The sequence below is a fragment of the Schistocerca gregaria genome, chromosome 1 (genome assembly GCF_023897955.1).
Source record: "Schistocerca gregaria isolate iqSchGreg1 chromosome 1, iqSchGreg1.2, whole genome shotgun sequence".
Taxonomy (NCBI): Eukaryota; Metazoa; Arthropoda; class Insecta; order Orthoptera; family Acrididae; genus Schistocerca; species Schistocerca gregaria.
The window spans coordinates 962,375,269-962,403,034 of record NC_064920.1 but is presented as its reverse complement, the minus strand read 5'-3'; the positions used below and the strand labels follow the sequence as shown (position 1 = coordinate 962,403,034).

At 39.9% G+C, this 27,766-nt stretch overlaps 1 protein-coding gene across 1 annotated transcript in view; it reads right to left on the bottom strand.

The window, feature by feature from the left end:
* LOC126276364 (sodium leak channel NALCN) overlaps positions 1-27,766 on the bottom strand; it is a 361,108-nt gene that overhangs the window by 20,985 nt on the left and 312,357 nt on the right. The window contains exons 30-31 of the mRNA XM_049977270.1: positions 16,420-16,542; positions 7,260-7,425 (exon numbers count right to left, since the gene is read on the bottom strand). Coding sequence (XP_049833227.1) covers positions 7,260-7,425; positions 16,420-16,542 — 289 coding nt within the window. The remainder of the gene's footprint in view (positions 1-7,259; positions 7,426-16,419; positions 16,543-27,766) is intronic.

Sequence of the window (27,766 nt, the reverse complement as noted above, 5' to 3'; positions counted from 1 at the left end):
TTATGCACTTACTGGGCACATAACTCTCCAGACCATGATTTAAAATCTGATTAAACTTTGCCCATAATTCCTCTACATCCATCTTACTGGAGCTAAGTGATGGCAGACTGTCAATAAAGTCCAGCGTATTTGTAGCTATAAGGTCTAAGGTACTTTCATTGTGTGTGGGCAGCTGAGCTAGCTGCTCAAGACAGTTTTCAGAAAATGTATTCAGATTTATTTCGCCCCCCCCCCCCTCCCCCGCTCCTTCCCAATGAATCTATAGACATCCCAGTCTATACTCAATAGGTTAAAACTGCCTACAACTAGTATTGAGTGGCCTATGTATTTATGAACTACAGACCATTTGACAGTTTAGAGTCATTGAAAGAAATTATAAACTTTCTTTGAATGACTGTAAACTGTCACAGTGGAACTGGGTGGCCAGCAAAAGCATCCAACAATCAACTTCATTTCACCTACACCTGTTCTATGTGACCAGGTAACTTCCCTCTCACACTCTAATTTCAACCCCAGCAGAGGCAAATATTTTTGTCAGCTGTAATGAACACTCTTTCTCCTATGGCCTCTAATCTGTCTTTCTGATATATGTTCCATGACCCGCTAAATATCTAAGAGCTTTCCAACTTGGGTTTCAGCCAGCTCTTGGTCCCAAGAATAATTTGAGTGCAAGAACTTTTTGGAGGGTAGTAAATTCAGGAACTTCATTACAAATACTTTGACAGTTTACTGATAAAATTTTGACTGTCGAAGTGTCTTTATTCTGAATGCCATACGACTTCCCTTGCTGCGTATCAACTGGTGAGTGTTCATCACCTCAAACCACCGTCTAGCTTAAAAAGCCCTCATGTGCACTTCATAAGTAATCTGCTACCTGAGTAGCTGCTTCCTTTGTGTACTAAAATCCTGACCTATCAAGGGGAGTCCTACAGATCAGCATACAATAAGAGGGACACTGCAGGAGCCTCCACGAAGATTGCGTTCACCACTCGAACAACAAGCAATCGGGCGTCCCCTGGAAACAACCTATTCGGCCAATCCTGCAAATACCGGAGCACCAAAACCAAAGATGACAAAACAACTCTCCGAAGAGACTCAAAAAAGGCCTTTATCAAGACCATCACTAGTGACAACTTCCTGCAATATTGAAGGCTTATCTGTAAATAAAGAAATTTTATTATCTGACATGTGCAAACGAAACAACTGTGATGTTTTAGTGTTACAAGAAACACACAGGGCACCAACTAGCCATACACCAAAAATACAGGGCATGAAATTAGTTCTTGAGAGACCACACGAAAGGTACGGAAGTGCTATATTTGTGAAACCAAACTTAGACATATGCTCCTGTGCTCTGACCTGCGAAGAAAATATAGAAATCTTAACAATTGAGCTACATTCATGTACTGTAACATCCGTGTACAAACCACCCAGTGCAAGGTTCAAATTTACGGAGCCTGGAAATTTCCATTCAAAAAACATTAAAGTTATAGTACGAGATTTTAACTGTCACGGTCTCGCATGGGGTTATAAAGAGACAAATGACGATGGTGAAATGCTGGAGATCTGTGCAGACCAGGCTAAACTGAAATTGATACATGACCCAAAGTTGCCTGCATCATTTAACAGCGGAAGATGGAAACGAGGATATAATCCAGATAACATCTTTGTCTCCGAAAAGGTATCCCTGCAAACTGTAAAGCAAATCGAGGACCCAATCCCAAGATCTCAACACAGACCAATAACTTGCTGCATTATTGCAGTAATCAAATCAGATGTAATGCCCTTCAAGAGACTCTTCAATTTCAAAAAAGCTCATTGGGAACTTTTCACAGAGGACCTTGATAAGGAGATCTTGGAAATTAAACCAGAGATACAATCATATGAAACTTTTATAGACCTTGTCAAGAAAATCTCTCGACGACGCATACCTAGAGGGTGCCGCACCCAGTATATCGCTGGACTCAATGGTAGCAGCAAGGAAGCTCTGAAAAAGTATGAAGAAATGTACAATAAGGACCCCTTCTCAGAGGAAATGATCCAGGCAGGTGAGGAACTGATGTCTGGTATATCCGAAGCGAGAAAGGAAAAGTGGTGTAACCTCCTACAAGAGACGGACATGAAGCACAGCAGTAGGAAGGCATGGAAACTGGTCAAAAGTCTCAGCAACGACCCAAGAGAACCACAACCAAATTACAGTGAAGTTACACCTGATTAGATAGCTCACCAACTACTCATGAACGGAAAAACTAAAAGGAAGATCAGGAATGGCAAAATCAAAAGAAAACTGAACGAGGAGATTAGCTTCCTAGCTAGCCCGTTCTTCATTCAGGAGCTACAAGATGCCATCAACGATTTGAAAAACAATAAGGCCGCTGGCCTTGATGATCTGAGACCTGAGCAACTTAAACATTTTGGACCGTGAGTACAAACATGGATCCTAGAGCTAATGAATCACTGTATTACAACAATGCAAATTCCTAAACTGTGGAGGAAAGCTCGGGTTATTGCGTTACTAAAACCAGGGAAAGACCCAGCTGAAGTTAAAAACTTTCGGCCTGTCTCACTGCTTTGTCATTTATTTAAAGTGCTGGAGCGAATGATCCTCAAACGCATAGCCGATTATGTGGACAAAGTTCTCATTAACGAACAAGCTGGATTTCGACCAGGAAAATCATGCTGTGGCCAAATCCTTAATCTCACACAGTACATCGAAGACGGCTATCAGAGAGGAGAAGTAACTGGGGTCGCATTCCTGGATCTCAGTGCTGCATATGACACAGTTAACCATAAGTTGCTTACCCAGAAAGTGTATAATGTCACTAAGGACTACACCCTTTCTATGTTCGTGAAAGGCATGCTACAGAACAGACGCTACTATGTAACCTTACAATCTAAAAACAGCCGATGGAGGACACAGAAAAATGGACTTGCACAGGGTAGTGTCTTGGCTCCAATATTATTTAACATCTATACCAATGATCTTCCCATCAGCCACCAGACACGAATGTTCATATATGCTGATGATGCAGCAGTGGCCACACAGGATAAAACCTTTGAACAAGTGGAGGAGAATCTCACAGGAGCCTTAACAGAACTTGCTACCTACTACGACGGCAATAATCTTAAACCAAACCCTAGTAAATCTCAAGTATCCACCTTCCATCTTAGGAACAAACAAGCCAAACGGAAACTCCGAGTCACGTGGCAAGGGGAAGAGTTGAAACATACAAACAGCCCAAAATACCTGGGAGTAACATTGGACAGAGCACTTACTTTTAAGCAGCACTGTCACAACACACAAAAAAAAAGGTCTGTGCCAGGAACAACATACTGCGGAAGCTAACAGGTTCATCGTGGGGAGCTCAACCACATGTTTTGCGCACCACGGGTCTGGTGCTGAGTATCTCAGCAGCGGAATTTGCGGCACCAGTTTGGAAGAACTCTGCTCACACTAAGCAAGTTGACGTCGCCGTAAACGAAACTGTACGTATTGCCACAGGATGCCTCAAACCAACTCCCACAGACATCATTTATCCCATCATAGGCATAGCACCACCCACTATCCACAGACAAGTAGCCGCCGAGATAGAAAGATCAAAACAAATGAATGATCCCCGACACCCGTTGCATATGCAGGAGTTTCATTGAAACTACTGAAGAGCTCGCCACCAAGCCCGCCGCAAGGTGGCTATCTCTTTGGGAAGAAATGGTGCCACGCTCCACAATGGAACTACTTGAGGAGCGATCTGCAGGATTTCAACTACCTTTTACAACTTGGAGGTCATTAAACCGGCTGCGTACTGGAGTAACTGGGTGCAAATCAAACCTATTTAAATGGGGTTACAGTGATAGCGATAGGTGTGAATGCGGAGCAATACAGGACTTGGACCACCTACTGATTTGCCCAGATATGTCTATAACATGCACTAAAGATGATATTTTGAAAGTCAATGACAAAGCAAACTACGTTGCTAATTACTGGGAAGGGAAGATATAATTGGTGCCTGGAAGAAGAAGAAGCATACAATAACACAAGTCTATAAATCTACATCCAAGACTATCACAGAGTCAACAAAGCCTATGGTTGAGACTCTCCACTAGGTTTGAAACCAAAGGAACCCAATAAAATCTGGGAAAAATGCTGCAAATTGTGAGTTCTGCTTGTGCCCCATGCATGAGGCTAACAGTCTTCATCACCTCTGTCAGCCATCTGAATGAACTGAGGATGTCCTCGGAACCCATGCGACAGTTGTTGGTGCTGATATGAGCCACATCTTGCAGACGACTGCACCATGCACGCTTCATGGCTCCAGGCAAGACCACCTCCACATCTTCGGTGAGGCCCTTCAGCAGACGTACTGAGTTTACATTGGTTTTCTTTCCAGCAAAGTCCTCAGATACAAATTCCATATTGGGTCAATACTCATGAATATATGCCATGCTAGATATTGACCACCATCACTGGAAGCGAGGCTTGAAAACTCTTAATGGTTGAAGTTGCAGCAAATCAGATGACCCACCACTGTAACCAGTTACTAATGGCATTACACAGAGAATATCTAATGCTGCCTGCCTAGCTATCAGAACTGAGAGCAAAATGATGCTGACTACCACAACATTAATTTACGGCAACCTCACTTCTGTAATATATATGTCTTTGCGCTCACCTTCGCCTGCAATCAGCATTGAACATGGACATTTGGGACACTGTCTCAGACCTAATGCAGACATAGCCTTTGCTATGCCACATCACTCGCCCACAGTGTAACAACTGTGACTCTGCAATGGCAGCCATAGGCTCACAAGATGATACTGAGCATCCTTTCACTTCAGCAGACATATCTTCAATTGCCTTCCCTCTTTCCCAATGACTCAAGCACATACCAGGGCATTACTGCCACTGTCAATCAGTTAAAGAGGGGAGAGATCTTGTCTTTTCACTACACAAAAGGCAATTGTTGAACATGAACTCAGCCTATGGTCTACAGCTGGCATTACACAACTGAGCTTTGCCAGTGGGCCACTGCTGGTATTAAATGATAACTAATCACCAGTGATACTGAAATATTTATGGGTGAGTGAAACTTTTACTTGGTGTTATAATGCTATATGTTAGGCTTGTTATTTGGACTCAATGTTGGGTTGGGTTGTTTGGGGGAGGAGATCAGAAAGTGAGGTCATCAGTCTCATCGGATTAGGGAAGGACAGGGAAGGAAGTTGGCCGTGTCCTTTCAAAGGAACCATCCTGACATTTTTTGGAAATGACTTAGGGTAATCACAGAAAACATAAATCAGGATGACCGGACGCAGGATCTAACCGTCATCCTCCCGGGACTCAATATTTTTACACTGTTTATGAAGGCTAGTTCTTCCTACAGTACTTCCTGAACAACTGTTTGGACAGGCAGCCACAACATTTGTATGAGTTCTTCACCACTTCCCTGTTGAGTTTTAGTGGAGCTAGTATTTCATGGAAAATAAAGACATGTCAAATATGATCCATGCTAACATTTAAAGATTTCAGAAAAGACTGTAGTAAAGTGGTAAATGCAGGAGTGTAAACATAAAAGCTACACTTATAGATGAAGACTATTGCTTGGTCATAATTGTGAACCATGTTATAGCGACACATAATGGTATGGCCCTCATGACTGTCAGATGGACTGCTCTTTCTGGACAGACGATGTAGTGTACTGAATGCTTCTTTCAGAAAATGTTATCAATAAAAACTGAACAGCTCATTTTCTGTCTCAGGTATGTCCAAAATTAGTCTCCATCTCCAGAGAAACCAAAGAGTCCATTCATTGTTGACTGTGTTGCTGCAGAACCTCCATAAAAATAACATTCTGGATGAATTACCAGCACCTAACTTCTTATATTATGTTGTTCAGCGGAAGAACTTAATAGATCAAGTTAGAAAATTGTACCTAAAAATCAGTCGTATTAAGACAAAAATAATATATAAACAGCATATCAAATGGAAACAATAGGAACTAACAATAAAGTCACAGAACCATTTGATGATTATTTACATTTCAGCAACTAGACAGACAACTATAGAAATAAACAGAAAAATAAAAATGGTCTAGGGTCTTCAGAATCAAGCTTCTGATGAATCACAAAATAAAAGTTTGCAATGAGTGTGTATTATCAGTTTTGACTAATGGCAATGAGAAATGGAATTTTCATACAATAACCATTCAAAAATGAATGTTATTCAGTACCCAGGTTAGAGGCAAATGATGGGAATTAATAGAAGACACAGAGAAATCAAAAACTGGATCAGAGAACAGACATAGAAACTATAACAACAACTGCAATGAAAATTAATAGGCAGTGGCAAGAAATGCAACTAGGCAAATGGAAGGTAGGTGGGTCAAAGAAGTTTTTGCTTGATTTCAAGAGCTAAGGAAAGTCAGAGAGAACCTATTGGAAGATAGGGATATAATATTTGAAAACATACAGAACCAACATGAATGTGCACAGCTAAAGACCAAAATGTGTGGAAGAGTGTAGTGGAGATCTTTATCCAGAAAGCTGATGTATCATGTAACTGGCAAGAGTTTTATTTTTAATTTATTACAATGCAAACAGAGCGTTTACTTCTTTTTTAACACTTTGTTTAAGTATTAACATTTTATCAAATAACTGAATATGATACTCTACTTGAAAGAAACTGTTATAACTGAAAGCTTTGACAGTTACAATATGCTAATAGGAAAAACTGAGCACTGATGCAGTTCCAAACATATATAACTTTATTTGGGACTTTTAGGAAGGTTACCATCTTTGATTACTAGTCCAGATTTTAATTTTTTGTTGGTGGTCTGGGAGGTAAGTGAACCAACAAGTAGAAATTACCCTTTTGCATTTATTATTTCTTAGAATATTGCACACTTTCAGCAAATTATTTCCAAAGCAAGTCTTGTCTGAGTTCATTTATTGACTCTTTCCACTACTGACATGAATTCAAATGCCACTGCAAAATGAAAGGGTAGCTACATTTTTGTATCTCTCTCTGTGACATAAACTTGTCTATTATTCTCCAGACCCAATTTGAGCTGTCAGGATAATTTGCCACTGAATATAGTTTCAAAACAATTATTATTTGATTAATTGATAACGTAGTCTAACTTTCCAAATGAGCTGAAATGAATAAAAGCAAGCAACAGTTCATGACTCTTGTGTCAATAATTTAGTGCAGTAATGTGCTGCTAAAACTTACTGTAAAGCTACAAAAATAATGTTTTTCTTACCATGAGGACGACTGTTCCTCTTCTTTGCTCCTGGGCGTTCTTTCTCAGGACGTACTGCTGGATCAGAAAGGGTTGGAGCCAGATATTTGCGACCTGAGCCACTACCAACACTGTCTGACCTTGGGATAACAACACGGTGCCCACGATGTCTAGCACCTTCTGGTTCCTAAAACAACACAAGTATAATATAAAATAATTATACAGTACCATGAATGTTGTGGTACACATCAACAACTGAGTGTAAAAACATTGTGTAGTGCCTCAAAACATTTTTCTCATTTTGTGACTTAACTAATGGGCACTGAAATTAGAGATAGTTGTCTTTTTTAATGATAAACTATCTTTTTTAGAACCTTCAAACAGTTCATTACTCATCTAACATATGAGTGCTCTCCCAGACATGTTGATCCAACTAGTATAAATGACTCTAATTTGTTGAAGATGTGAATGACTTATTCTTTAGATTTTTTTCTTTCTGCATTAAACACAGAAAGTAGATTTCAAAAATGCAAGAATCATGTTTGATTTTTGGAGCACTGCTCTTGGCCATACTCTCTATTCCCATGTACTATCTTCTCCAAAACAGACAACCACAATTATCAACTCTATTTATTTTAATAAACATATTCAGCACCAGGTTGGCAGCTCTGCAGGCAGGTGACTAGCATGAGTGTTGGTGCTCTCATAAAGATAAGTCATTTTAGATATAATAACATTTAGTTTAGTACCAATTATGTGGTAAATACATACATCAAAAAAAGTTTTGCATCACCCTGGATCCCAAAACTCCTGAAGACAGACACTGACTGTGAATATTGTATCACAGACACAGTCCCTTTGACTGTTTAGAGATGTCACTAAACCTGCCCAAAGATGTAAACCACCATGCACAAGCAGCACCTATTAGACGGAGGGGGTCCAACAGCTGATCAGCTCCAGTCATTCCACCAGGAAGGAGGTACACGGCTCCTGTTGTCTGAAGTTCACCCATGCCTAGGCTGTCAATATCACAGTTCCATTGCATCCACATTGTTACTTTGTGCCAGGAAGGGCTCTCAACAAGGGGAGTGTCCAGGCATCTCAAAGTGGACCAAAGCGATGTTGTTCAGACATGGAGGAGGTACAAAGACAGGAACTATCAATGAGATGCTTTGTTCAGGCTGCTGCAGTGGATGACCACTACCTACAGATTACGGTTCGGAGGAACCCTGACAGCAATGCCATCATGTTGAATAATGCTTTTCATGCAGCCACAGGGCATCGTATTATGACTCAAACTGTGTGCAATAGGCTGCATGATGCACAACTTCACTCCTGACGTCCATGGCGAGGTCCATCTTTGCAACTACGACACCTTGAAGCTTGTTACAGATGGGCCCAACAACATGATGAATGAATCGCTTAGGATTGGCATCACATTCTCTTCACTGATGAGTGTTGCATTTGCCTTCAACCAGACAATCGTGAGAGACATGTTTGGAGGCAACACGGCCTGGCAAAATACCTTAGACACACTGTCCAGTGAGTGCAGGAAGGAGGTGGTTTCCTGATGTTTTGGGGTGGCATTATGTTGGGCTGACGTATGCTGCTGGGGGTCATGGAAAGTGTCATAACATCTGTACGATATGTGAATACTGTCCTCCGACCAATAGTGCAACCATGACAGATGACAATTCGCGCCCTCATCATGCACATTTTGTGAATGACTTCCTTCAGGATAACAAAATTGCCTGACCAGAGCGGCTAGCGTGTTCTCCAGACATGAACATGCCTGGGATAGATTAAAAGGGCTGTTTATAGACAACGTGGCCCACCAACCAGTCTGGGGGATCTATGCTGAATCATCATTGAGAAGTGGGACAATCTGGACCAAAAGTGCCTTGATGAACTTGTGGGTGGTATGCCATGACGAATACAGGCATGCATCAGTGCAAGAGGTTGTGCTACTGGGTATTAGAGGCACCGGTATGTACAGCAATCTGGACGACCACCACCTCTGAAGGTCTCACTGTATTGTGGTCCAACATGCAATGTGTGGTTTTCATGAACAATAAAAAGGGCGGAAATGATGTTTACGTTGATCTCTGTTCCAATTTTCTGTACAGGTTTCGGAACTCTTGGTACTGAGGTGATGCAAAACTGTTTTTGATATATGTAGGTGCATTAGTGTGTCTTTTAAGTGTACCATTAAAGGTTTCACTTTTCTTCACATAACATAGCAGAAAATGTGAAAAGGTTGTACAGTCGGGTTATAGTCATATTTCCTTTTTATGTTTTGCCACTGCAAATCTATAGAATTTCATTTCATTGTTCTTACTCTCTCCAGCAATTTAACTGTAGTGTATCTCTTCATTATTTAAGTCACATTTCCGGAAAGTAGCATAAAGCTTAAGTTGTTGTTTCAGAAACTTTGTACTGTTGTTTCTGTTTACATACAGATGCATATAGGCCAAATTTGTGGAAACATAATTTCGTGTATATCTGCAATTAACTGATTTATTCTTAATAAACTATTATGTTTATCATGAGCGAAAAGTGCTTGACTTGCCACAAAACTGTTAGGTTGGGGCTTTGGTGTGACGGGTGTTGTAGTTTTTCCATGTGGGTGACTGTAGCTTAGTGGGAATAGGGGAAGTAAATGAGACTCATCAGTGGCTTTGTAGCATATGTAGTAGAGATAGGAAGATACTAGAACAGGAGGGGAAAATTGCTGCCCTTCAGGCTGAGTTTGATAAGGCCAGGTGAGATCTTGACAGGTTAAGGAGGGAGAAGGGTAAAGAATGGTGGGAAGTGGCAACAGGCAATAGGAAGAACAGACCTAGAACTTTGTCTGACAGCTTCGTGGTGAATGTGGAAAATAGATTTGACCTGTTGGTTCCGTTAGAAGCTGGTGAGCCTCAAGCAGTTGCATGTGTAGACAGGGTACAACAGACTTTCAGCGGCAAATCAAAAAGTAAGTACGTAGGGAAATCAGTAAATAGAAAGAAAGTGTTGTTGTTAGGTAGTTCCCATAAAAGATGTGTTGGCCAACTTTTGCAGGATGAACTAGGATCAGAACACTTGTCACCAAAATTTTTTTAAACATATTGCTGGTCTGGAGCAAGTGACAGAGGATTTAGGGTCATTCTGCAAATATTTCACTAAGGAAGACCCTGTGGTCGTAGTGGGTGGGCCAGGTAATAGTACTGACCGAGGTCCTTGGTACAGTATAGAGTGTGACCTGGCAAAGATTGCATCAGCATCGACGCAGACTAGTGTTGAGTTTGTATCCATGCCATGACCAACTTCATTTGAACTCTTCTGTCAGGAGAGTTAATTTGGAGTCCTCTCAATAGGTGTGATTATACTGGGCATGGCCTTCACCTCAGCAGGAAAGGGTAGGGTAAACTGGCTGGGAGAATAGCAGGAATCTTAAAGGGGGGAGGCACTGTCATGAGTAATAAAATACCACTGATTCAGAAAAGAAAAAGGGTAGGGAGGACAGAAAGAAACCAAGTTTTAAGAGAGGTTAGGATTGAGACAAACCTTCAGCTTGAGCAAGAAACCAAAAAATATAATTATAGCTTATTACATCAGCATAAACAGCTGTTGGTTAAGAATTTTCAACAATCAGAAATTTCAACTCTATCCAATTTTAACTCAGTCAATGTGAAATGTCAGCTATCTTATTCAAGGACTGAGAAATGAAATTAATGAATTAATTATCTGCATAGATGAATTAGAGTCCACAAACCCAGGTGACATAATCTGCCTATCTGAACACCATGTGACCACTGGTATAGAACTTTCACTTATTACAGGATTTAGTTTAGCACCTCACTTTTGTAGAGCAGAAATGGAGAAAGGAGGAGTTGCCACATTCATCAGGAACTGTCATAAAGTTAAGAATATAGACATTCATAAATTTTGCCTAGAACAGCATATGGAAGCATGTGCAACAGAACTAGATTTTCACAAAAAATCCTTCATAATATTAACTGTATATTGAGCAACTGCATAGACTTTAATCTGTTCGTAAACCACCTTGAAGCTGTACTGGCCCATTTAACAACCCAAAACAAAGAAATATTGGTTGCTAGTGACTTCAATGTAGATTTCCTTAAAGACTCTCCCAGTAAGATCTTATTTGAGTTAGTAACACTATCACTCAATTTAATTCCCGCTGTAAAGTTCCCAACTAAGGTAGCCAATTACTCACAAACAGACGTTGATAATATCTTTATAGAAAAATCAAATGAACAAAATTATATTACAAAACCGATAGTCAATGGCCTCTCAGGTCATGACATGCAATTCCTTCTGTTCAATGTTAATACTGAACAGGATATAAAATCTGTTATATCTGAAATCAAAAGGGTAATCAATAAGTCACAGATTGATTATTTTAGGACACTCCTCAGAGACATTCACTGGAGTGATGTTAACAGTGCTCATGGCATAAATGAAAAATATAACACTTTTGCTAATAAAGTGCTTACCTTATTTGAACACTGTTTTCCCCCAAAACTAACCAAGGTTAGAGCAGAGTCTACAAAGAAGCCATGGATTACTCAACGAAACTTGTAAAACAAAAAGAAAACTGTATCTGTCAATCTGAAACAGTTCTGATGTTAGTGCTGTAGGACATTACAAGAAACACTGCAAAATATTAAAGACTGTAATATGGACATCAAAGCAAATACACACTCCTGGAAATGGAAAAAAGAACACATTGACACCGGTGTGTCAGACCCACCATACTTGCTCCGGACACTGCGAGAGGGCTGTACAAGCAATGATCACACGCACGGCACAGCGGACACACCAGGAACCGCGGTGTTGGCCATCGAATGGTGCTAGCTGCGCAGCATTTGTGCACCGCCGCTGTCAGTGTCAGCCAGTTTGCCGTGGCATACGGAGCTCCATCGCAGTCTTTAACACTGGTAGCATGCCGCGACAGCGTGGACGTGAACCATATGTGCAGTTGACGGACTTTGAGCGAGGGCGTATAGTGGGCATGCGGGAGGCCGGGTGGACGTACCGCCGAATTGCTCAACACATGGGGCGTGAGGTCTCCACAGTACATCGATGTTGTCGCCAGTGGTCGGTGGAAGGTGCACGTGCCCGTCGACCTGGCACCGGACCGCAGCGACGCACGGATGCACGCCAAGACCGTAGGATCCTACGCAGTGCCATAGGGGACCGCACCGCCACTTCCCAGCAAATTAGGGACACTGTTGCTCCTGGGGTATCGGCAAAGACCATTCGCAACCCTCTCCATGAAGCTGGGCTACGGTCCCGCACACCGTTAGGCCGTCTTCCGCTCACGCCCCAACATCGTGCAGCCCGCCTCCAGTGGTGTCGCGACAGGCGTGAATGGAGGGACGAATGGAGACGTGTTGTCTTCAGCGATGAGAGTCGCTTCTGCCTTGGTGCCAATGATGGTCGTATGCGTGTTTGGAGCCATGCAGCTGAGCGCCACAATCAGGACTGCATACGACCAAGGCACACAGGGCCAACACCCGGCATCATGGTGTGGGGAGCGATCTCCTACACTGGCCGTACACCTCTGGTGATCGTCGAGGGGATACTGAATAGTGCACAGTACATCCAAACCGTCATCGAACCCATCGTTCTACCATTCCTAGACCGGCAAGGGAACTTGCTGTTCCAACAGGACAATGCACGTCTGCATGTATCCCGTGCCACCCAATGTGCTCTAGAAGGTGTAACTCAACTACCCTGGCCAGCAAGATCTCCGGATCTGTCCCCCATTGAGCATGTTTGGGGCTGGATGAAGCGTCGTCTCACGCGGTCTGCACGTCCAGCACGAACGCTGGTCCAACTGAGGCGCCAGGTGGAAATGGCATGGTAAGCCGTTCCACAGGACTACATCCAACATCTCTACGATCGTCTCCATGGGAGAATAGCAGCCTGCATTGATGCGAAAGGTGGATATACACTGTACTAGTGCCGACATTGTGCATGCTCTGTTGCCTGTGTCTATGTGCCTGTGGTTCTGTCAGTGTGATCATGTGATGTATCTGACCCCAGGAATGTGTCAATAAAGTTTCCCCTTCCTGGGACAATGAATTCACGGTGTTCTTATTTCAATTTCCAGGAGTGTATTACAAGTAAAAGATAGTCATATCAGATAACAAAATAAAGACAATATGGGATATAGCAAAGGAGGAGACCAGTAGAACCAGACACGAAGGGGGGCAAATAGCATTAAGAGTACATGATACATTGGTGACAGATGGTTATAGTGTTGGAAAACTTTTTAACAAACATTTTATAATTGTTACTGAAACTATAGGGTTGTCAGGTTCTGTAGATGCTGCCATGGGATACCTCAGACCACACATTTCAAGTAACTTTCATAATATGAATTTGACCTTCACTACCCCAGCAGATGTAATACCCATCATAAAATCTTTAAAATCAAAGACATCTAGCGGGTATGATGAAATATCAACAAAGTTAATTAAAGAATGTGATTCTGAGTTAAGTAACACATTAAGCTATCTGTGTAACCAGTTGTTTATCAGTGGAATATTTCTTGAATGGTTGAAATTTGCTGAAGTTTAAGAAGGGAGATAAAGAATTAGCACCAGACTTCTGTCCAACTTTACTTTTGCCAGCGCTCTCAAAAATTTTAGAAAAGGTAATGTACAATTGGCTATATAACCATATCACAAATAAAATACTGTCAAACTCACAGTTCGGATCTGAGGGGTTCTGATACTGAGAAGGCTATCGACACTTACAGTGAAAATGTACTCAACTCAATAGACAAAACAGTGCAGGCAACTGGTTTGCTTTGTGATCTGCCAAAGGCATTTGACTGTGTAAATCACAATATGCTTTTACGTAAATTAGAATATTATGGTGTAAGAGGAAATGCTGCAAACTGGTTTAATCTTATATCTCTGGCAGGAAACAAAGAATGTTATTAGGAAAGAGAGATGTAGTAAGCTATCAGGCATCATCCAACTGGGAACTAATTGCATGTGGGGTCCCACAAGGTTCCACCTTAGGGGCCTTACTTTTTCTTGTGTATATCAATGACCTTTCATCATTAACATTACCAGATGCCAAGTTTGCTTTGTTTGCCAATGATACAAACATTGCAATAAATAGCGAATCAACTGTAGTCTTAGAAAGATCAGCTAATGAAATATTTGTGGACATTAACCACTGGTTCCTAGCCAATTGTTGGTCACTAAAGATTGAAGAAACACACTACATGCAGTTCAGAGCATGTAAGGGGTGTGCCATGGGTATATGCCTAACATATGTGGACAAGCATATAGAAGAAGTGGACAGTTAAATTCTTGGGATTACAGCTTGATAATAAATTCAACTGGGAGGAGCACACCCCAGAAATGCTGAAGTGTCTAAACAAATCTCTATTTGCAATGCAAATTTTGTCAGACATAGGAGATACTATGGTTAATTTCACTCTAAAATGTCATACGGGATTATTTTTTGGGGTAATTCATCAAGCCAAGCTAAAGTTTTCCAAGCACTAAAATGTGCAATAAGAGTTATATGTAGTGTGAAATCAAGAACATCCTGCAGAGGTCTGTTTAGGGAACTAGGGATACTAATTACTGCTTCCCAATATATTTATTTTATTAATGAAATTTGTCATTAAAATATATCACTTTTTCAAATCAGCAGCTCAGTTCATGGAATCAATAGTAGAAATAGGAATAATATTCACAAAGATTTAAAGTCACTTACTCTTGCACTAAAAGGTGTGCATTATTCAGGAACAGACATTTTCAATAAATTGCCAGCAGCCATAAAAAGTTTAACAACCAATGAAATTCAGTTTAAGAGAAGCCTAAAGGATTTACTGGTGGCCAACTTCTTCTCCATTGATGAATTTCTCAGTAGAACCTACTGATTTTTATAAAGTACGATCTAACTTCTGCACCATTTCAGTGCAGTAATGTGTTCATTGTAAATAAGTATTGTAGGAGTTCTATTATATGTTTATTACCTTATAAATAAATAAAAATTAAATTTTAAATTCAGTGCAGTAATGCGATCTTAGTAAATGAGTGTTTAAAGTGATCCTTTCATATAGTGCTCATTAAAAGAGAGAGAGAGAGAGAGAGAGAGAGAGAGAGAGAGAGAGAGAGAGAGAGAGAGAGAGAATCATTCCACTTGGGACCTGAGAAAGGTATATTTGCTTATTTGTTTTAATTGTAAATATTTATCATGTATTACTGTTTTTTTGACACGTCATACATCCTGGAGGACCTCCTCACTATGGATCAATTGGAATGAAAGTAAATGTAATCTAATCTAGTTTAAAAATTCAAAAGTTCACCTTCAGAAAGTGTACACATTTCAGATAATTTGTTTCACATTTGGTTGGTGGTGGCAACTTCTGGGATGCTACTGTAATCATCTCTTACACAACAGCAATTTTGTGATTATTTATTAAAAAAGATGATGACTAATGGTGCCTTGAAAAATTTTGTCATGTTGTCAGAAAACTGAAGACTGTTACAAGTGGTACATGACATCAAACGAAAGTTGATAGCTTCACTACACTTTGTTAAGTAAATATGACGGAGAGCACCTGTTGCTATGTGGGGCCATTACACTGCTATTTCTTCAGTTTAAAAACGCCTGCTTTATAAAATTTCTATTATGGTTTGTCTTTGGAACATCCTGTATTAAATATCAATACTGGCAGCAGTTTCTCACATAGTAAGGGCATGTAATATTGTTAATGGTGAATAGTCTGTTGGATAGAGACAATAAGCTTAGCAGCTCCCTTTCTGCTATTCTCAAGAAGAGTAGGATAGGGGACAGCACTGGGTCCCCCCACTCCCTTTTTTCTTTCAACCGTGATAATACAAACATAGCATACACTGCACAAGCACTCATCACATTCATACGACTCAGGTACACAGTTTGACAATTCATGACAGAATGGGGGAAAGCACTTCATTAAGAGTTGGTCCAAGATGGAAAAGTGGGATTTACACACCTGCCACCAACATTCTTTTAATAAGTATGGGCTTGACTTGTAATTTGATTACTGCCTGTAACTTCTCAATTTATTTACAGTTTCTCATTTTAGCATTGTTTGATAATAGTTGGGTTTATAAGTTCTAAAAATATGGCAGTCTCATTATCATAATGAATGATAATTTACCTTAGAGTCTCCTTCACTGTCCCTGTCAACACTGTTCTCTTTTATTTTGTCTTCTGGGTGGTCCTGCACTGGGGCTGTTTCATTGGTGGCTCTTAGACCAGCTATCAGACTGTTCTGTTGTTTCTGAAAATAAATAATCAACCATAGAAATTTGGTATACATACAACAGATACCACTTAAATTCTCTCTCTCTCTCTCTCTCTCTCTCTCTCTCTCTCTCTCTCTCTCTCTCTCAACACACACACACACACACACACACACACACACACACACACACACACACACACACCTTGGCTTAAAAAAATTTAAACTGCTTGCATTAGTAAGGAACTGTTTGTTTGGGAATATTTGTGCTAGAGTATTTTCAGTATTTAACTGATACTTTAAGCATTGATAGCCTCTGCAAAATTTAGTCAACTCAGTGACAGTGGGCTAGCAAATTAATACAGATAGGTCCTTATGCACTAATAAAGTATGAAAAATAGCTCCTCATCAAATATCTGAGCAGCATTGTTCATTTTGTGTGTTTGTGTGATTATTATTATTACCATCATCGTGAAACTCTCACTGAAGTCGAGCCAAGACATAGATTCTCAAAACCATGCAGCTACATTAACAGCTAGCATCAATACCTAATGGTGGTGGTTGTTGTGGTCTTCAATGTGAAGACTCTCTCCACAGAAATCTCTCTTGTGCAAGTCTTTTTATCTCTGAATAACTACTGCATATTACATCCATAATGAGAGGCAAAAGTTAGTACAAATTTGTGTGTGTGTAAAAACTCAATGTGTGAAGCACACAACAACTACCACCGTGTTATCTTAGTGAAAGAGCTTGCTAAGAACCCAAGAAAATTCTGGTCCTATGCAAAATTTCTGAGCAGGTCAAAGGCTTATATCCAGTCACTCATTGACCAGTTCACTGTGACAATAGAAGACAGCAAAAGCAAAGCTGAAGCTTTAGATTTTGGAAAGGACGATCACACAAATGTACCATCATCTGAGCATCACACAGACTCCTGTATGGGGGAGATAGTAATAGGCATCCATGGTGTAGAGAAGCAACTGAAAGAGTTGAAAATGAATAAGACACCAGGTCTGAATGGAATCCCCAGATTTACTGAGCATACTCTATGGCATTGGCCCCTTACTTAACCTGCATTTATCGTGACTCTCTCACCCAGTGCAGAGTCCCAAGTGACTGGAAAGAAGCACAGGTGACTCCTACACAAAAGAAGAGTGAAAGAACGGATCTGCAAAGTTACAGACTAGTTTCCTTAACACTGGCTTGTGGCAGAGATCTTGAACATATTCTCAGTCTGTTTATAATAAATTTCATTGAGACAGAAAGGCCTCTGCCCACAAATCAGCACAGATTTAGAAAGCTTCATTCATGCAAAACTCAATTTGCCCTTTTCCCATGTGATAAACAGCTCATGCAAAACTCATCTTGCCCTTTTCTCACGTGAAATTGCTAACAATGAATGAAGGGCAACAGGCTTATTACATACTCCTAGACTTCTGGAAACTGTTCGACAGGATGCTTCACTGCAGACTATAAATGAAGATAGAAGCATACATCATACACAAGTGGCTCAAAGACTTCTTAAGTAATAAAACCCAGTACAGAGTTCTTGATAGCAACATGTGGGTATTGTTAGGGTGCCCCAGGGAAGTGCGATAGGACTGCTCTTATTCTCCATATACAGGGCGGTTATAATTAAAGTCCCAGATTCAAAACAATGCAAAAAATGAATCACTGTAAAGAATTAAGTCAAAGTTGAATTGAACATTATTGTGGAAGAGGAAAACGTTATGTAAAAAAAAAAAAAAAAAAAAAAAAAAAAATTAATGAAAATTTTACCATTATGTGGCACTGTAAGCGGCAGAATATGAAAAATAAAAGAGGTGGGGTATATGGCTGTGCCTCATTTGCATTGAGATTCTTAGCATGACTGTCTCGATGCAGGATCATGTGCTGCCGGTAAAACTCTAAAGAAGTTATGGACACACTAGGGTACGAAAAAAAGGGTTGTCTGCCATGGGTCTGGAGAAAATGATAGCAACATTTGGAAAGACAGTTTCTTTTGAAGTGTAATGTGCCAGAGAGAGGTAAACAGTTTATCTGATACCAGCAGAAGATGTGGCCACAGTACAACATCAGGGGGCAATGCAATGGCGTGTGAACACTCATTGAATGGGGAATTGTCTGAACTTTGGACATGGCCTGTGTGCACAGCACATAAAATTCTACCAAACATCTTGCACTGCTATCCATACAAAAGTATCCACATTCAGGAGTCGCTTCATGCTGATCTGTCAGTAAGACAAATGTTTGCTCTAGAATTACTTGCTCGAATGGAAGTGAACATTCAGCCATGGGAGATTCTATGGACAGACTAAGCTCATTTCCATCTTTAAGGACATGTCAATACAAAGGATTGCGGAATATGGGCAACGGAAAATCCACCTGCACATCAACTGGTTCTGCTTCATTCTGCAAACGTAACTGTGTGGTGTGAATTTGTCATAGGACCATATACTTTTGACACGATGATTCCTGTGTGTCTTGTCACCTGGTAAATGCCATTATAGTCTTTTGCACACTAATGTCATTCCAACCCTTCAACACTGTGGATATGTGAGTAAGATCATTTTTATGCAAGATGGAACTCCTCTGCACATTGCACAGCCAGGAAGCAGCTGCTGCACTGACATTTTGGAAATGCTGCAATTATCAGCTGCCATTTCCCTACAGCCTGTCATTCAGATCACTTGTTCTTAATCTATGTGACTTCATGCTGTGTGGTTTTCTGAAAGATATTGGTTTAATGCTCTGATTACAAACATAGATGAATTGAAGGCACGCATTGCACAGCACATTTTTGAGCACCACCCTTGAGATACTCCAATCTTTTGTGGAACATGCTGTTCCTCAATTTCAACTTTTGGATGAAACTGGGGGACAGCATATTCAACATGCCTTGTGCCAATCTCACAACAATTAAAAACTGATTTAATTGTTGCTTTTTATGTGATTTTTGGTCTTAGGGCAGTTGAAAACCAACTTTCCCCCATCCAGTGTGGTACGACCTTTCCATAGTAGATGGGATTACCTAACAGTGCCATAACTGTTGAATACCAAACTGGTGAGGTCAAGCACATTGTACAGTACAATTGGTTTAATGTACAACTCACTTATGTTATGATTCTTACAGTGGCACTTAGTGGGAAAAGTCTTGCTAAACTTTTTCTGTTTCCATAACATTTGCCACTTTTTTGATAATATTCTTTTCAGATTTGACATCAGTATGAGGAGTGGTTTTTTTTCAGCATTGTGGAACTGGAACTTTAACTATAATCATACTGTACATACATGATCTGATGGACAGGATGAGCAGCCATCTGAGGTTGCTTGCTGATAATGATGTCGTGTATTTGCAATGTGTCATCATTGAGTGACTGTAGAAGTATACACAATGACGTAGACGACATTTCTAGTTGACACGATGAACAGTAGCTGGCTCAGATAAGTAGGAAAAACAAACTTATAACATTAGAATACAGCATAAATAATGTGTTGCTTGACACAGTCACCTCGATTAAGTAGCTAGAGTAGCACTGCAAAGCAATATTAAATGGAAAAAGCAAATAAGGATTGTAGTAGGGAAGGCGAATGGTTGACTTCTGTTTAATGGGTGAATTTTTTTTTTTTTTTTTTGTGTGTGTGTGTGTGGGGGGGGGGGGGGGGAGGGGGGGTTGGTTCACCTGTAAAAGAGAACATGTGCACAACATTAATGTGATCCACACTTGATACTGCTTGAGTGTTTGGGGTCGCCATCAGGTCAGATTAAAGGACAACATTGAGGCAGTTCAGAGGTGGACGGCTAGAATTATTACCGGTATATTGCGGCAACACAAGAGTATTACAGAGATGGTTTGTGAACTCAAATGGGAATCCCTGGTGGAGCACTACTGAGGAAATTTGAAGAAGTGGCATCTGAAGCTGACTGCAAAACAAATCCACTGCTGCCAATGTACATTTTGCCTAAGAACTGTGAAGATAAGATAAGAGCAATTAGGTCTCTTACAAAGGTATATAGGCAGTTGCTTTTCCCTCACTCAGTTTGCAAGTGGAACAGGAAAGGAAATGATTAGTAATGGCAGAATATATTCTCCACCACTTCCCTTACGGTAACTTGAAGTATGTATGTATGTAGAGGTGGATTTGAATCTGCTACAATATTCAAGCCTTGATCTCTCTCTACAATTTTTACCCCCACACTGAGCTGAATTACCAAAGTGATGGTTCCTAGATGCCTTTAAGATTTGTCCTAACAATCAATCCTTTTTTTTCCAGTAAGATTGCACCTTAAATTTGTTTTATCCCCAATTGATATGGTTCCTTCTTATTAGTCATTCAATCTATCCATCTAATCTTAAGGATTCTTCTGTACCATAACATTTCAAAAGCTTCTATTCTCTTCTTGCCTGGACTGTTTATTGTCAGTCTTTCACTTCCATGCAAGGCTACAGTTCAGGCAAATACTTTCAGGAAAGACTTTGTAATATTGAAATTTATATCTGATGTTAACAAATTTCTCTCTTTCAGAATTGTTTTCCTTATTATTGTCAATTTGCATTTCATATCCTCTCTACCTTGGATATCATCAGTTACTTTACTACTCTACTACTTTTAGTATCACAGTTCCTTATCTACTTTCTTCAGCAGCACTTGATATAATATGACTTTATTCCTTTCTCATTGTTTTATTTTTGTTGGTGTTCATTTTATAACCACTTTTCAAGACACAGTCCATCCTGTTCAACTGTTCTTATAAGTCTATGATATAATTGCAATGTTATTGGCAAACTTCAAAGTTTTTATTTCTCATTTTGTCAATTACTGCTTCCCTTTCATGTCTTTTGATTCACATAACTGAAGTTCAATTTCTGTACAAACCGTGAATAATAGTTCAACACTACCACAACTTTTATCTAGAAGGGGCAGACAATAAAAAAAGACAGAAAAAGTAAGTAAACTGTTCATTATTTCAAAAGTAATTACCATGACTGTTAATAAATCTATCCCACTGTGAAACAAGACAGTCCGTGTCTTGATGTACAAATGTTTGCAGAACCAGGATTGTACCCAGGCTTGCATCTCTTCATCCAAAGCAAATTGATGGCCAAAGATGTTTTTCCTCTGATCTCAAAACATACAGGTATCACATGGGGAGAGATTGATACTGTGTGGAGAATGTGTAAGGGCTTCTCAGTGAAATTTCCACAACATAATTGAAAAAACTGTGGCAACTTGTGAACCTACCCACATGTTCCCAAGGTTGTTTTGACTACATTGCAGAAGTTTTGCTGGGAAGCCCTTACACATCCTCCATACAGTTCCAATCTCTGCCCATGCAATTTCCATACATTTGGAGACCTGAAGAAAGGCATTTGTGGCCACTGATTTGCTACAGATGAAGAGGTACATACATGGATACAATCATGGTCCCACAGGCAGTTGCACACATTTTTCTATGAAGGCACTGACCATCTTGTCACACAGTGGAATAAATGTATTGGCATTTATGGAAATTACTTTTGAATTAATAAACAGTTTACTTATTTTATTCCACATGTCTCATTTTCATGTAATTTCCTCTAATAAATCTACAACTGCTACAGACATAGTTTTACTTTCTTTCACTCATCTTCTAAGATAAGTTGTTGGGCCAGTATTGCTTAACATTTTCTTGTATTTCTGTGGAAGCCAACCAAACTGATCTTTCCTAGGGTTGTCCTGTATCAGTTTTTCCAATCTTCTGTTAATAATTCCTATTAATATTTTGCAACTATGCCTACTTAAACTGATAGTTCAATAACATTGACACCTGTCGCAATCTGTTCTTTTTGGTATTGGCATTACTGCATTCTTCTTGAAGTATGAGGCCATTCTGACTATCTCATATATCCTACATACCAGTTGGCATTGTTTTGTCTTCCAAGGATTTCAATCATTTTGAGGGGATGTCATCTGCTTCAGGAACTTTATTTCAGTTTAGGTTTTCGTTACTTCCTTTTCCCTTTCTACAGCATTGTCTTCATGTTCCATTTCCATTGTATCTGAGCTATATATTCCTTCCATTTCTCAAATTTACCTTCTTTGCTCAGTACTGGCTTGCCATCTGACCTCTTGATATTCATATAGTTGCTTCCCTTTCCCCAAACATCTCTTTACTTTTTCTGTGGGTAGCATCTATCTTTCCTGTAACCAAGCATGCTTCTACAACTTTAATCAATGCACTCTACCACACCTGCCCAGCCACTTTGTTCTTTCTGTCAATCTCATTTTTAGACTTCTGTATTCCTTTTGCCTGCTTCATATGCTTTATTTTTGTATTTTCTCTTTTTTTCAATTAAATTCAGTATCTAGTGTGCTACTCAAGGATTTCTATAGGGCCTTGTCTTTTTACCCATTTGATCCTCTGCAGTCTTCACTGTTTTATTTCTCAGCACTACCTATTTGTCTCCTATTGTATACCATTATATACTGAAGAGCCATAGAAACTGGTACACCTGCCTAATATCATGTAGTGCCCTCTTGAGCATGGAGAAGTGCTGCAACATGACACAGTATGGACTTGACTAAAGTCTGAAGAAGTGCTGGAGGGAATTGACACCACGAATCCCACACAGCTGTCCATAAATCCGTAAGGTTTGAGGGGGTGGAGATCTCTTCAGAACTGCATGTTGCTATATATCCCAGATATGCTCAATAATGTTCATGTCTGGGGAGTTTGGTAGCCAGAGGAAGTGTTTCAACCCAGAAGAGTGTTCCTGGAGCCACTCTGTAGCAATTATGAACATGCGGGGTGTTGCATTGTCCTGCTGAAATTGCACAAAGACACGAATGGATGCAGGTACTCAGACAGCTGACACTATTGTGCATTTCGTGCAACTGTTTCAGCATCATGATTGGCCTCACCTTCATGCTGCTGTTAGGCATGTTAACACACGGCTGGTGAAGACACTGATGGTGGAGGGCATGGCTCACATTGTATTGGTGCCAGTTTCTATCAATATACTGGGTTCCATTAAGCTTGGCCTGCATCTCAGTAGGTATGGGAAGAGCGAGGCTGCAAAGCTTATAAGTGACAATGTAGTGGGTGGTGGTGGGATCGCTCATGAAAAAATTCCTGTAGTAGTTGGTGTTAGAGCTGCACCTTTTTTAGATTGAACTCAGCTGCTTAAAGGAAGTCCCCTTAACAAAGGAATCACTTTCAAAGGAGGCCAGATATCCAAGTAGTACAGGAATTAGCATATTTTATCAAAACATAAGAGGGATTAGAGATAAAGTTAGTGAACTGCTTATAGATATTGGCTCTGACATTATTGGTATATCAGGGCACCACTTAAATGAGGCTTCCTTTACCAGGATACAGATCAGCTGACTGTTTTTCAATGTGTTCTTTGTGGAGCGGGGGTGGCCACTTATGTAAAAAATAGTATTTCATTTCAGTCCATAGATGTATCATGGCACTGCACTGAACAGTAATTTGAATGTTGCACATGGGCAGTTAAATTTATTGAAACTAAACTTCTAATTGTTGTTGTTTATAGGTCCCCTAACTCTTGACTTCAGAGCATTTCTGCTCAAGCTAGAGAGGGTTCTCGGTTCAATTTATTGGAAGTACCAAAAATTAGTTATATATGGTGACTGCAATATTAATTTCGTATCTCATTGTGCAAGAAAAAGGATGCTGGTAGATATCCCAAACTCGTATGATCTTATGCAGACTGTGTTTTTTTTCCAACCAGGATACAGGGGAACAGTAGCACAGCCACAGCCAATATTATTATTCATTCTTCATTACTAGATGAGCATTCAGTCAGTAAAGGAGTAAATGGCCTTACAGACCATGATGTGCAAATTTTAACACTAAAAGGCTTTTGTACACAAACAAATGTTATATATAATTACATAATATATAGGAGGGCAGTGTGGAGGGTAAAAATCGTAGAGGGAGACCAAGAGATGAATACACTAAGCAGATTCAGAAGGATGTAGGTTGCTGTAGGTACTGTGAGATGAAGAAGCTTGCACAGGATAGAGTAGCATGGAGAGCTGCATCAAACCAGTCTCAGGACTGAAGACAACAACAACAACAACAACAACAACAATATATAGGAAAGCTAATCTAATGGCAATAAAGGGTTTTTTAAACCTTATTAAGGAATGAGAGTGGCAGGATTTTTATAGTGCCAATAACAAAAATGACAAATTTAATGCTTTCCTTAGCAGTTTTCTCATGCCCTTTGAGGACTGCCTTCCCTTGGAATGTACTAAACAGTGTACTAGCAGTAAAAGGCAGCCTGGGTGGATGACTAATGGGACAAGGATATCATGTAGAACAAAGCAGGAATTATATCAAAATGTTAGAAGTAGTCACAATCAAGCTATAGTAGCCCATTACAAATAGTGCTGTACAATGCTTAAAAATGTTATTAGGAAGGCAAAGAGTATGTGTATGCAAATAGAATAGCTAATTCACAGGATAAAATTAAAACCATATGGTCAGTTGTGAAGGAAGTATCTGGGCAGCAGCACTAGGTCAATGATATAAAGTCAGTTCGTAGTAAAAATATTTCTGTTACTGATAAGTCAGATATATGTACAGTATTTAACAATCATTTTCTGAGCACTGCTGGTGCATTAAATGTAAACTTAGTTTCTACAGGAAATACTCCTCTATGATATTGACAAGGGGGAGATTGAATCAATAATTAAATCACTGTAGACTAAGTACCCTCATGGATATGATGGAGTGCCTAGCAGAATATTACAGTACTGCACATGTTAGCCCTTTACTTAGCCATATTTGTACTTTTCCTTCAAGAATGGTCAGTTTCCTGAACGATTAAAGTACTGAGTAGTAAAGCTGCTTTATAAGAAGGGTGAAAAGGATAATATCAACAATTTTAGACATTTTTCTATGCCACAAGTGTTTGATAAAGTTATTGAAAAGGTTGTGTTTGTAAGGATAATTGAGCATTTTATATCACATAATTTGCTGTCAAATGTACAGTTCAGCTTTAGAAGTGGTTTAACAACTGAAAATACTATATTCTTTTTTCTATGTGAGGTACTGGGTGGATTAAACAAAAGGTTTTGAAGCTATATTTTTTTATTCAACTAAGGTGTTTGATTGTGTTGACCACAAGATATTTCTCCAGAAGTTGGACCATTATGGAATACGGGGAGTAGCTCACAATTGGTTCACCTCTTACTTTAACAACAGACAGCAAAAGGTCATTATAATGGGTGTGATGTGGGAGGCACAGTCAAACGGGGCAGGGGAATTGTCCCAGGGATCAGTGTTGGGGCCACTCCTGTTCGTTATTAATATAAATCATATGCCCTCTACTATTACAGATAATTCTAAAATATTTCTGTTTGCTGATGGCACTAGCTTGTTAGTAAAGGACGTTGTGTGCAACATTGACTCTGTTTCAAACAGTGAAGTTCATGACAAAAGTTCATGGCTTGTAGAAAATAAAGTAACGCTATATCACATTAAGACTCAGTTTTTATGGTTTCTAACGCATATTTCAACAAAACACGGTTTTAATTTCACATAATGGGCATAAAAATAGTGAAACTGAATAGTTCAAATTTCTAGATGTTCAGATAGATAGTAAACTCTCGTGGAAAGCTCACATTCAGGATCTTGTTCAAAGACTTCATGCTGCCATTTTTACTATTCGAACAGTATCCAAAATAAGTGATCATTTGACATGAAAATTAATCTACTTTGCTTATTTTCATTAGCTTATGTTGTATGGTATTATATTTTGGGATAACTTGGCCCATTCTCAAAGGATTTTTTTGGCTCAGAAATGGGCAGTTCGGGCAATAAGTGGTGTAAGTTCGCAAACCTCTTGTTGAATCCTGTTCACTAGTCTTGGTATACTGACTTCGGCCTCTCAATATATATATATATATTTTGTCTGCTTGTGTCTGTGTATGTGCGGATGGATATGTGTGCGTGTACGAGTGTACACCTGTCCTTTTTTCCCCCTAAGGGAAGTCTTTCCGCTCCCGGGATTGGAATGACTCCTTACCCTCTCCCTTAAAACCCACATCCTTTTGTCTTTCCCTCTTTCCTGAAGAAGCAACCATCGGTTGCGAAAGCTAGTAATTCTGTGTGTGTGTTTGTGTGTTTTGTTCATTGTGCCTGTCTGCCGGCGCTTTCCCACTTGGTAAGTCTTGGAATCTTTGTTTTTAATATATTTTTCCCATGTGGAAGTTTCTTTCTAATTATATATATATATATATATATATATATATATATATATATATATATATATATATATATATATATATATATATATATATATAAAACAAAGATTCCAAGACTTACCACCAAGAGGGAAAGCGCCGGCAGACAGGCACATAAACAAAACACACAAACACACACACAGAATTACTAGCTTTCGCAACCGATGGTTGCTTCTTCAGGAAGGTTCCGATAGTGAAAGCTAGTAATTCTGTGTGTGTGTTTGTGTGTTTTGTTCATGTGCCTGTCTGCCGGCGCTTTCCCGCTTGGTAAGTCTTGGAATCTTTGTTTTTAATATATTTTTCCCATGTGGAAGTTTCTTTCTATTAAAAACAAAGATTCTAAGACTTACCAAGCAGGAAAGCGCCGACAGACAGGCACAATGAACAAACACACAAACACACACACAGAATTACTAGCTTTCGCAACCGATGGTTGCTTCTTCAGGAAGGAGAGGGAAAGACGAAAGGATGTGGGTTTTAAGGGAGAGGGTAAGGAGTCATTCCAATCCCGGGAGCGGAAAGACTTCCCTTAGGGGAAAAAAAGGACAGGTGTACACTGGTGTGCGCGCGCGCGCGCGCGCGCGCGTGCACACACGCGCACACACACACACACACACACACACACACACACACACACACACACACACACACACACACACACACACACATATCCATCCGCACATACACAGACACAAGCTGCTTGAGACTTACAGTAATTTGCGGAAGGGTTGCACTTCTGTCATGTTGAATCATTCTCATCATTCGTCATTTGTCCTGTTGTTGCATAAACGTTTTCCAGACTCAGTGATGCCAGAGATTTCATCTTTTACCAGATTCTTGAAATTCACGATACACATGTGAAATGTGTCACATGGGAAAATCCTCACTTCATCGCAGCCTCGGAGATGATGAATCCCATCGCTCATGCACCGACAACACCACCACGTTCAAACTCGCTTCATTCTTCATAACCTGCCAATGCAGCAGCAGCAATAACTAAACTAAC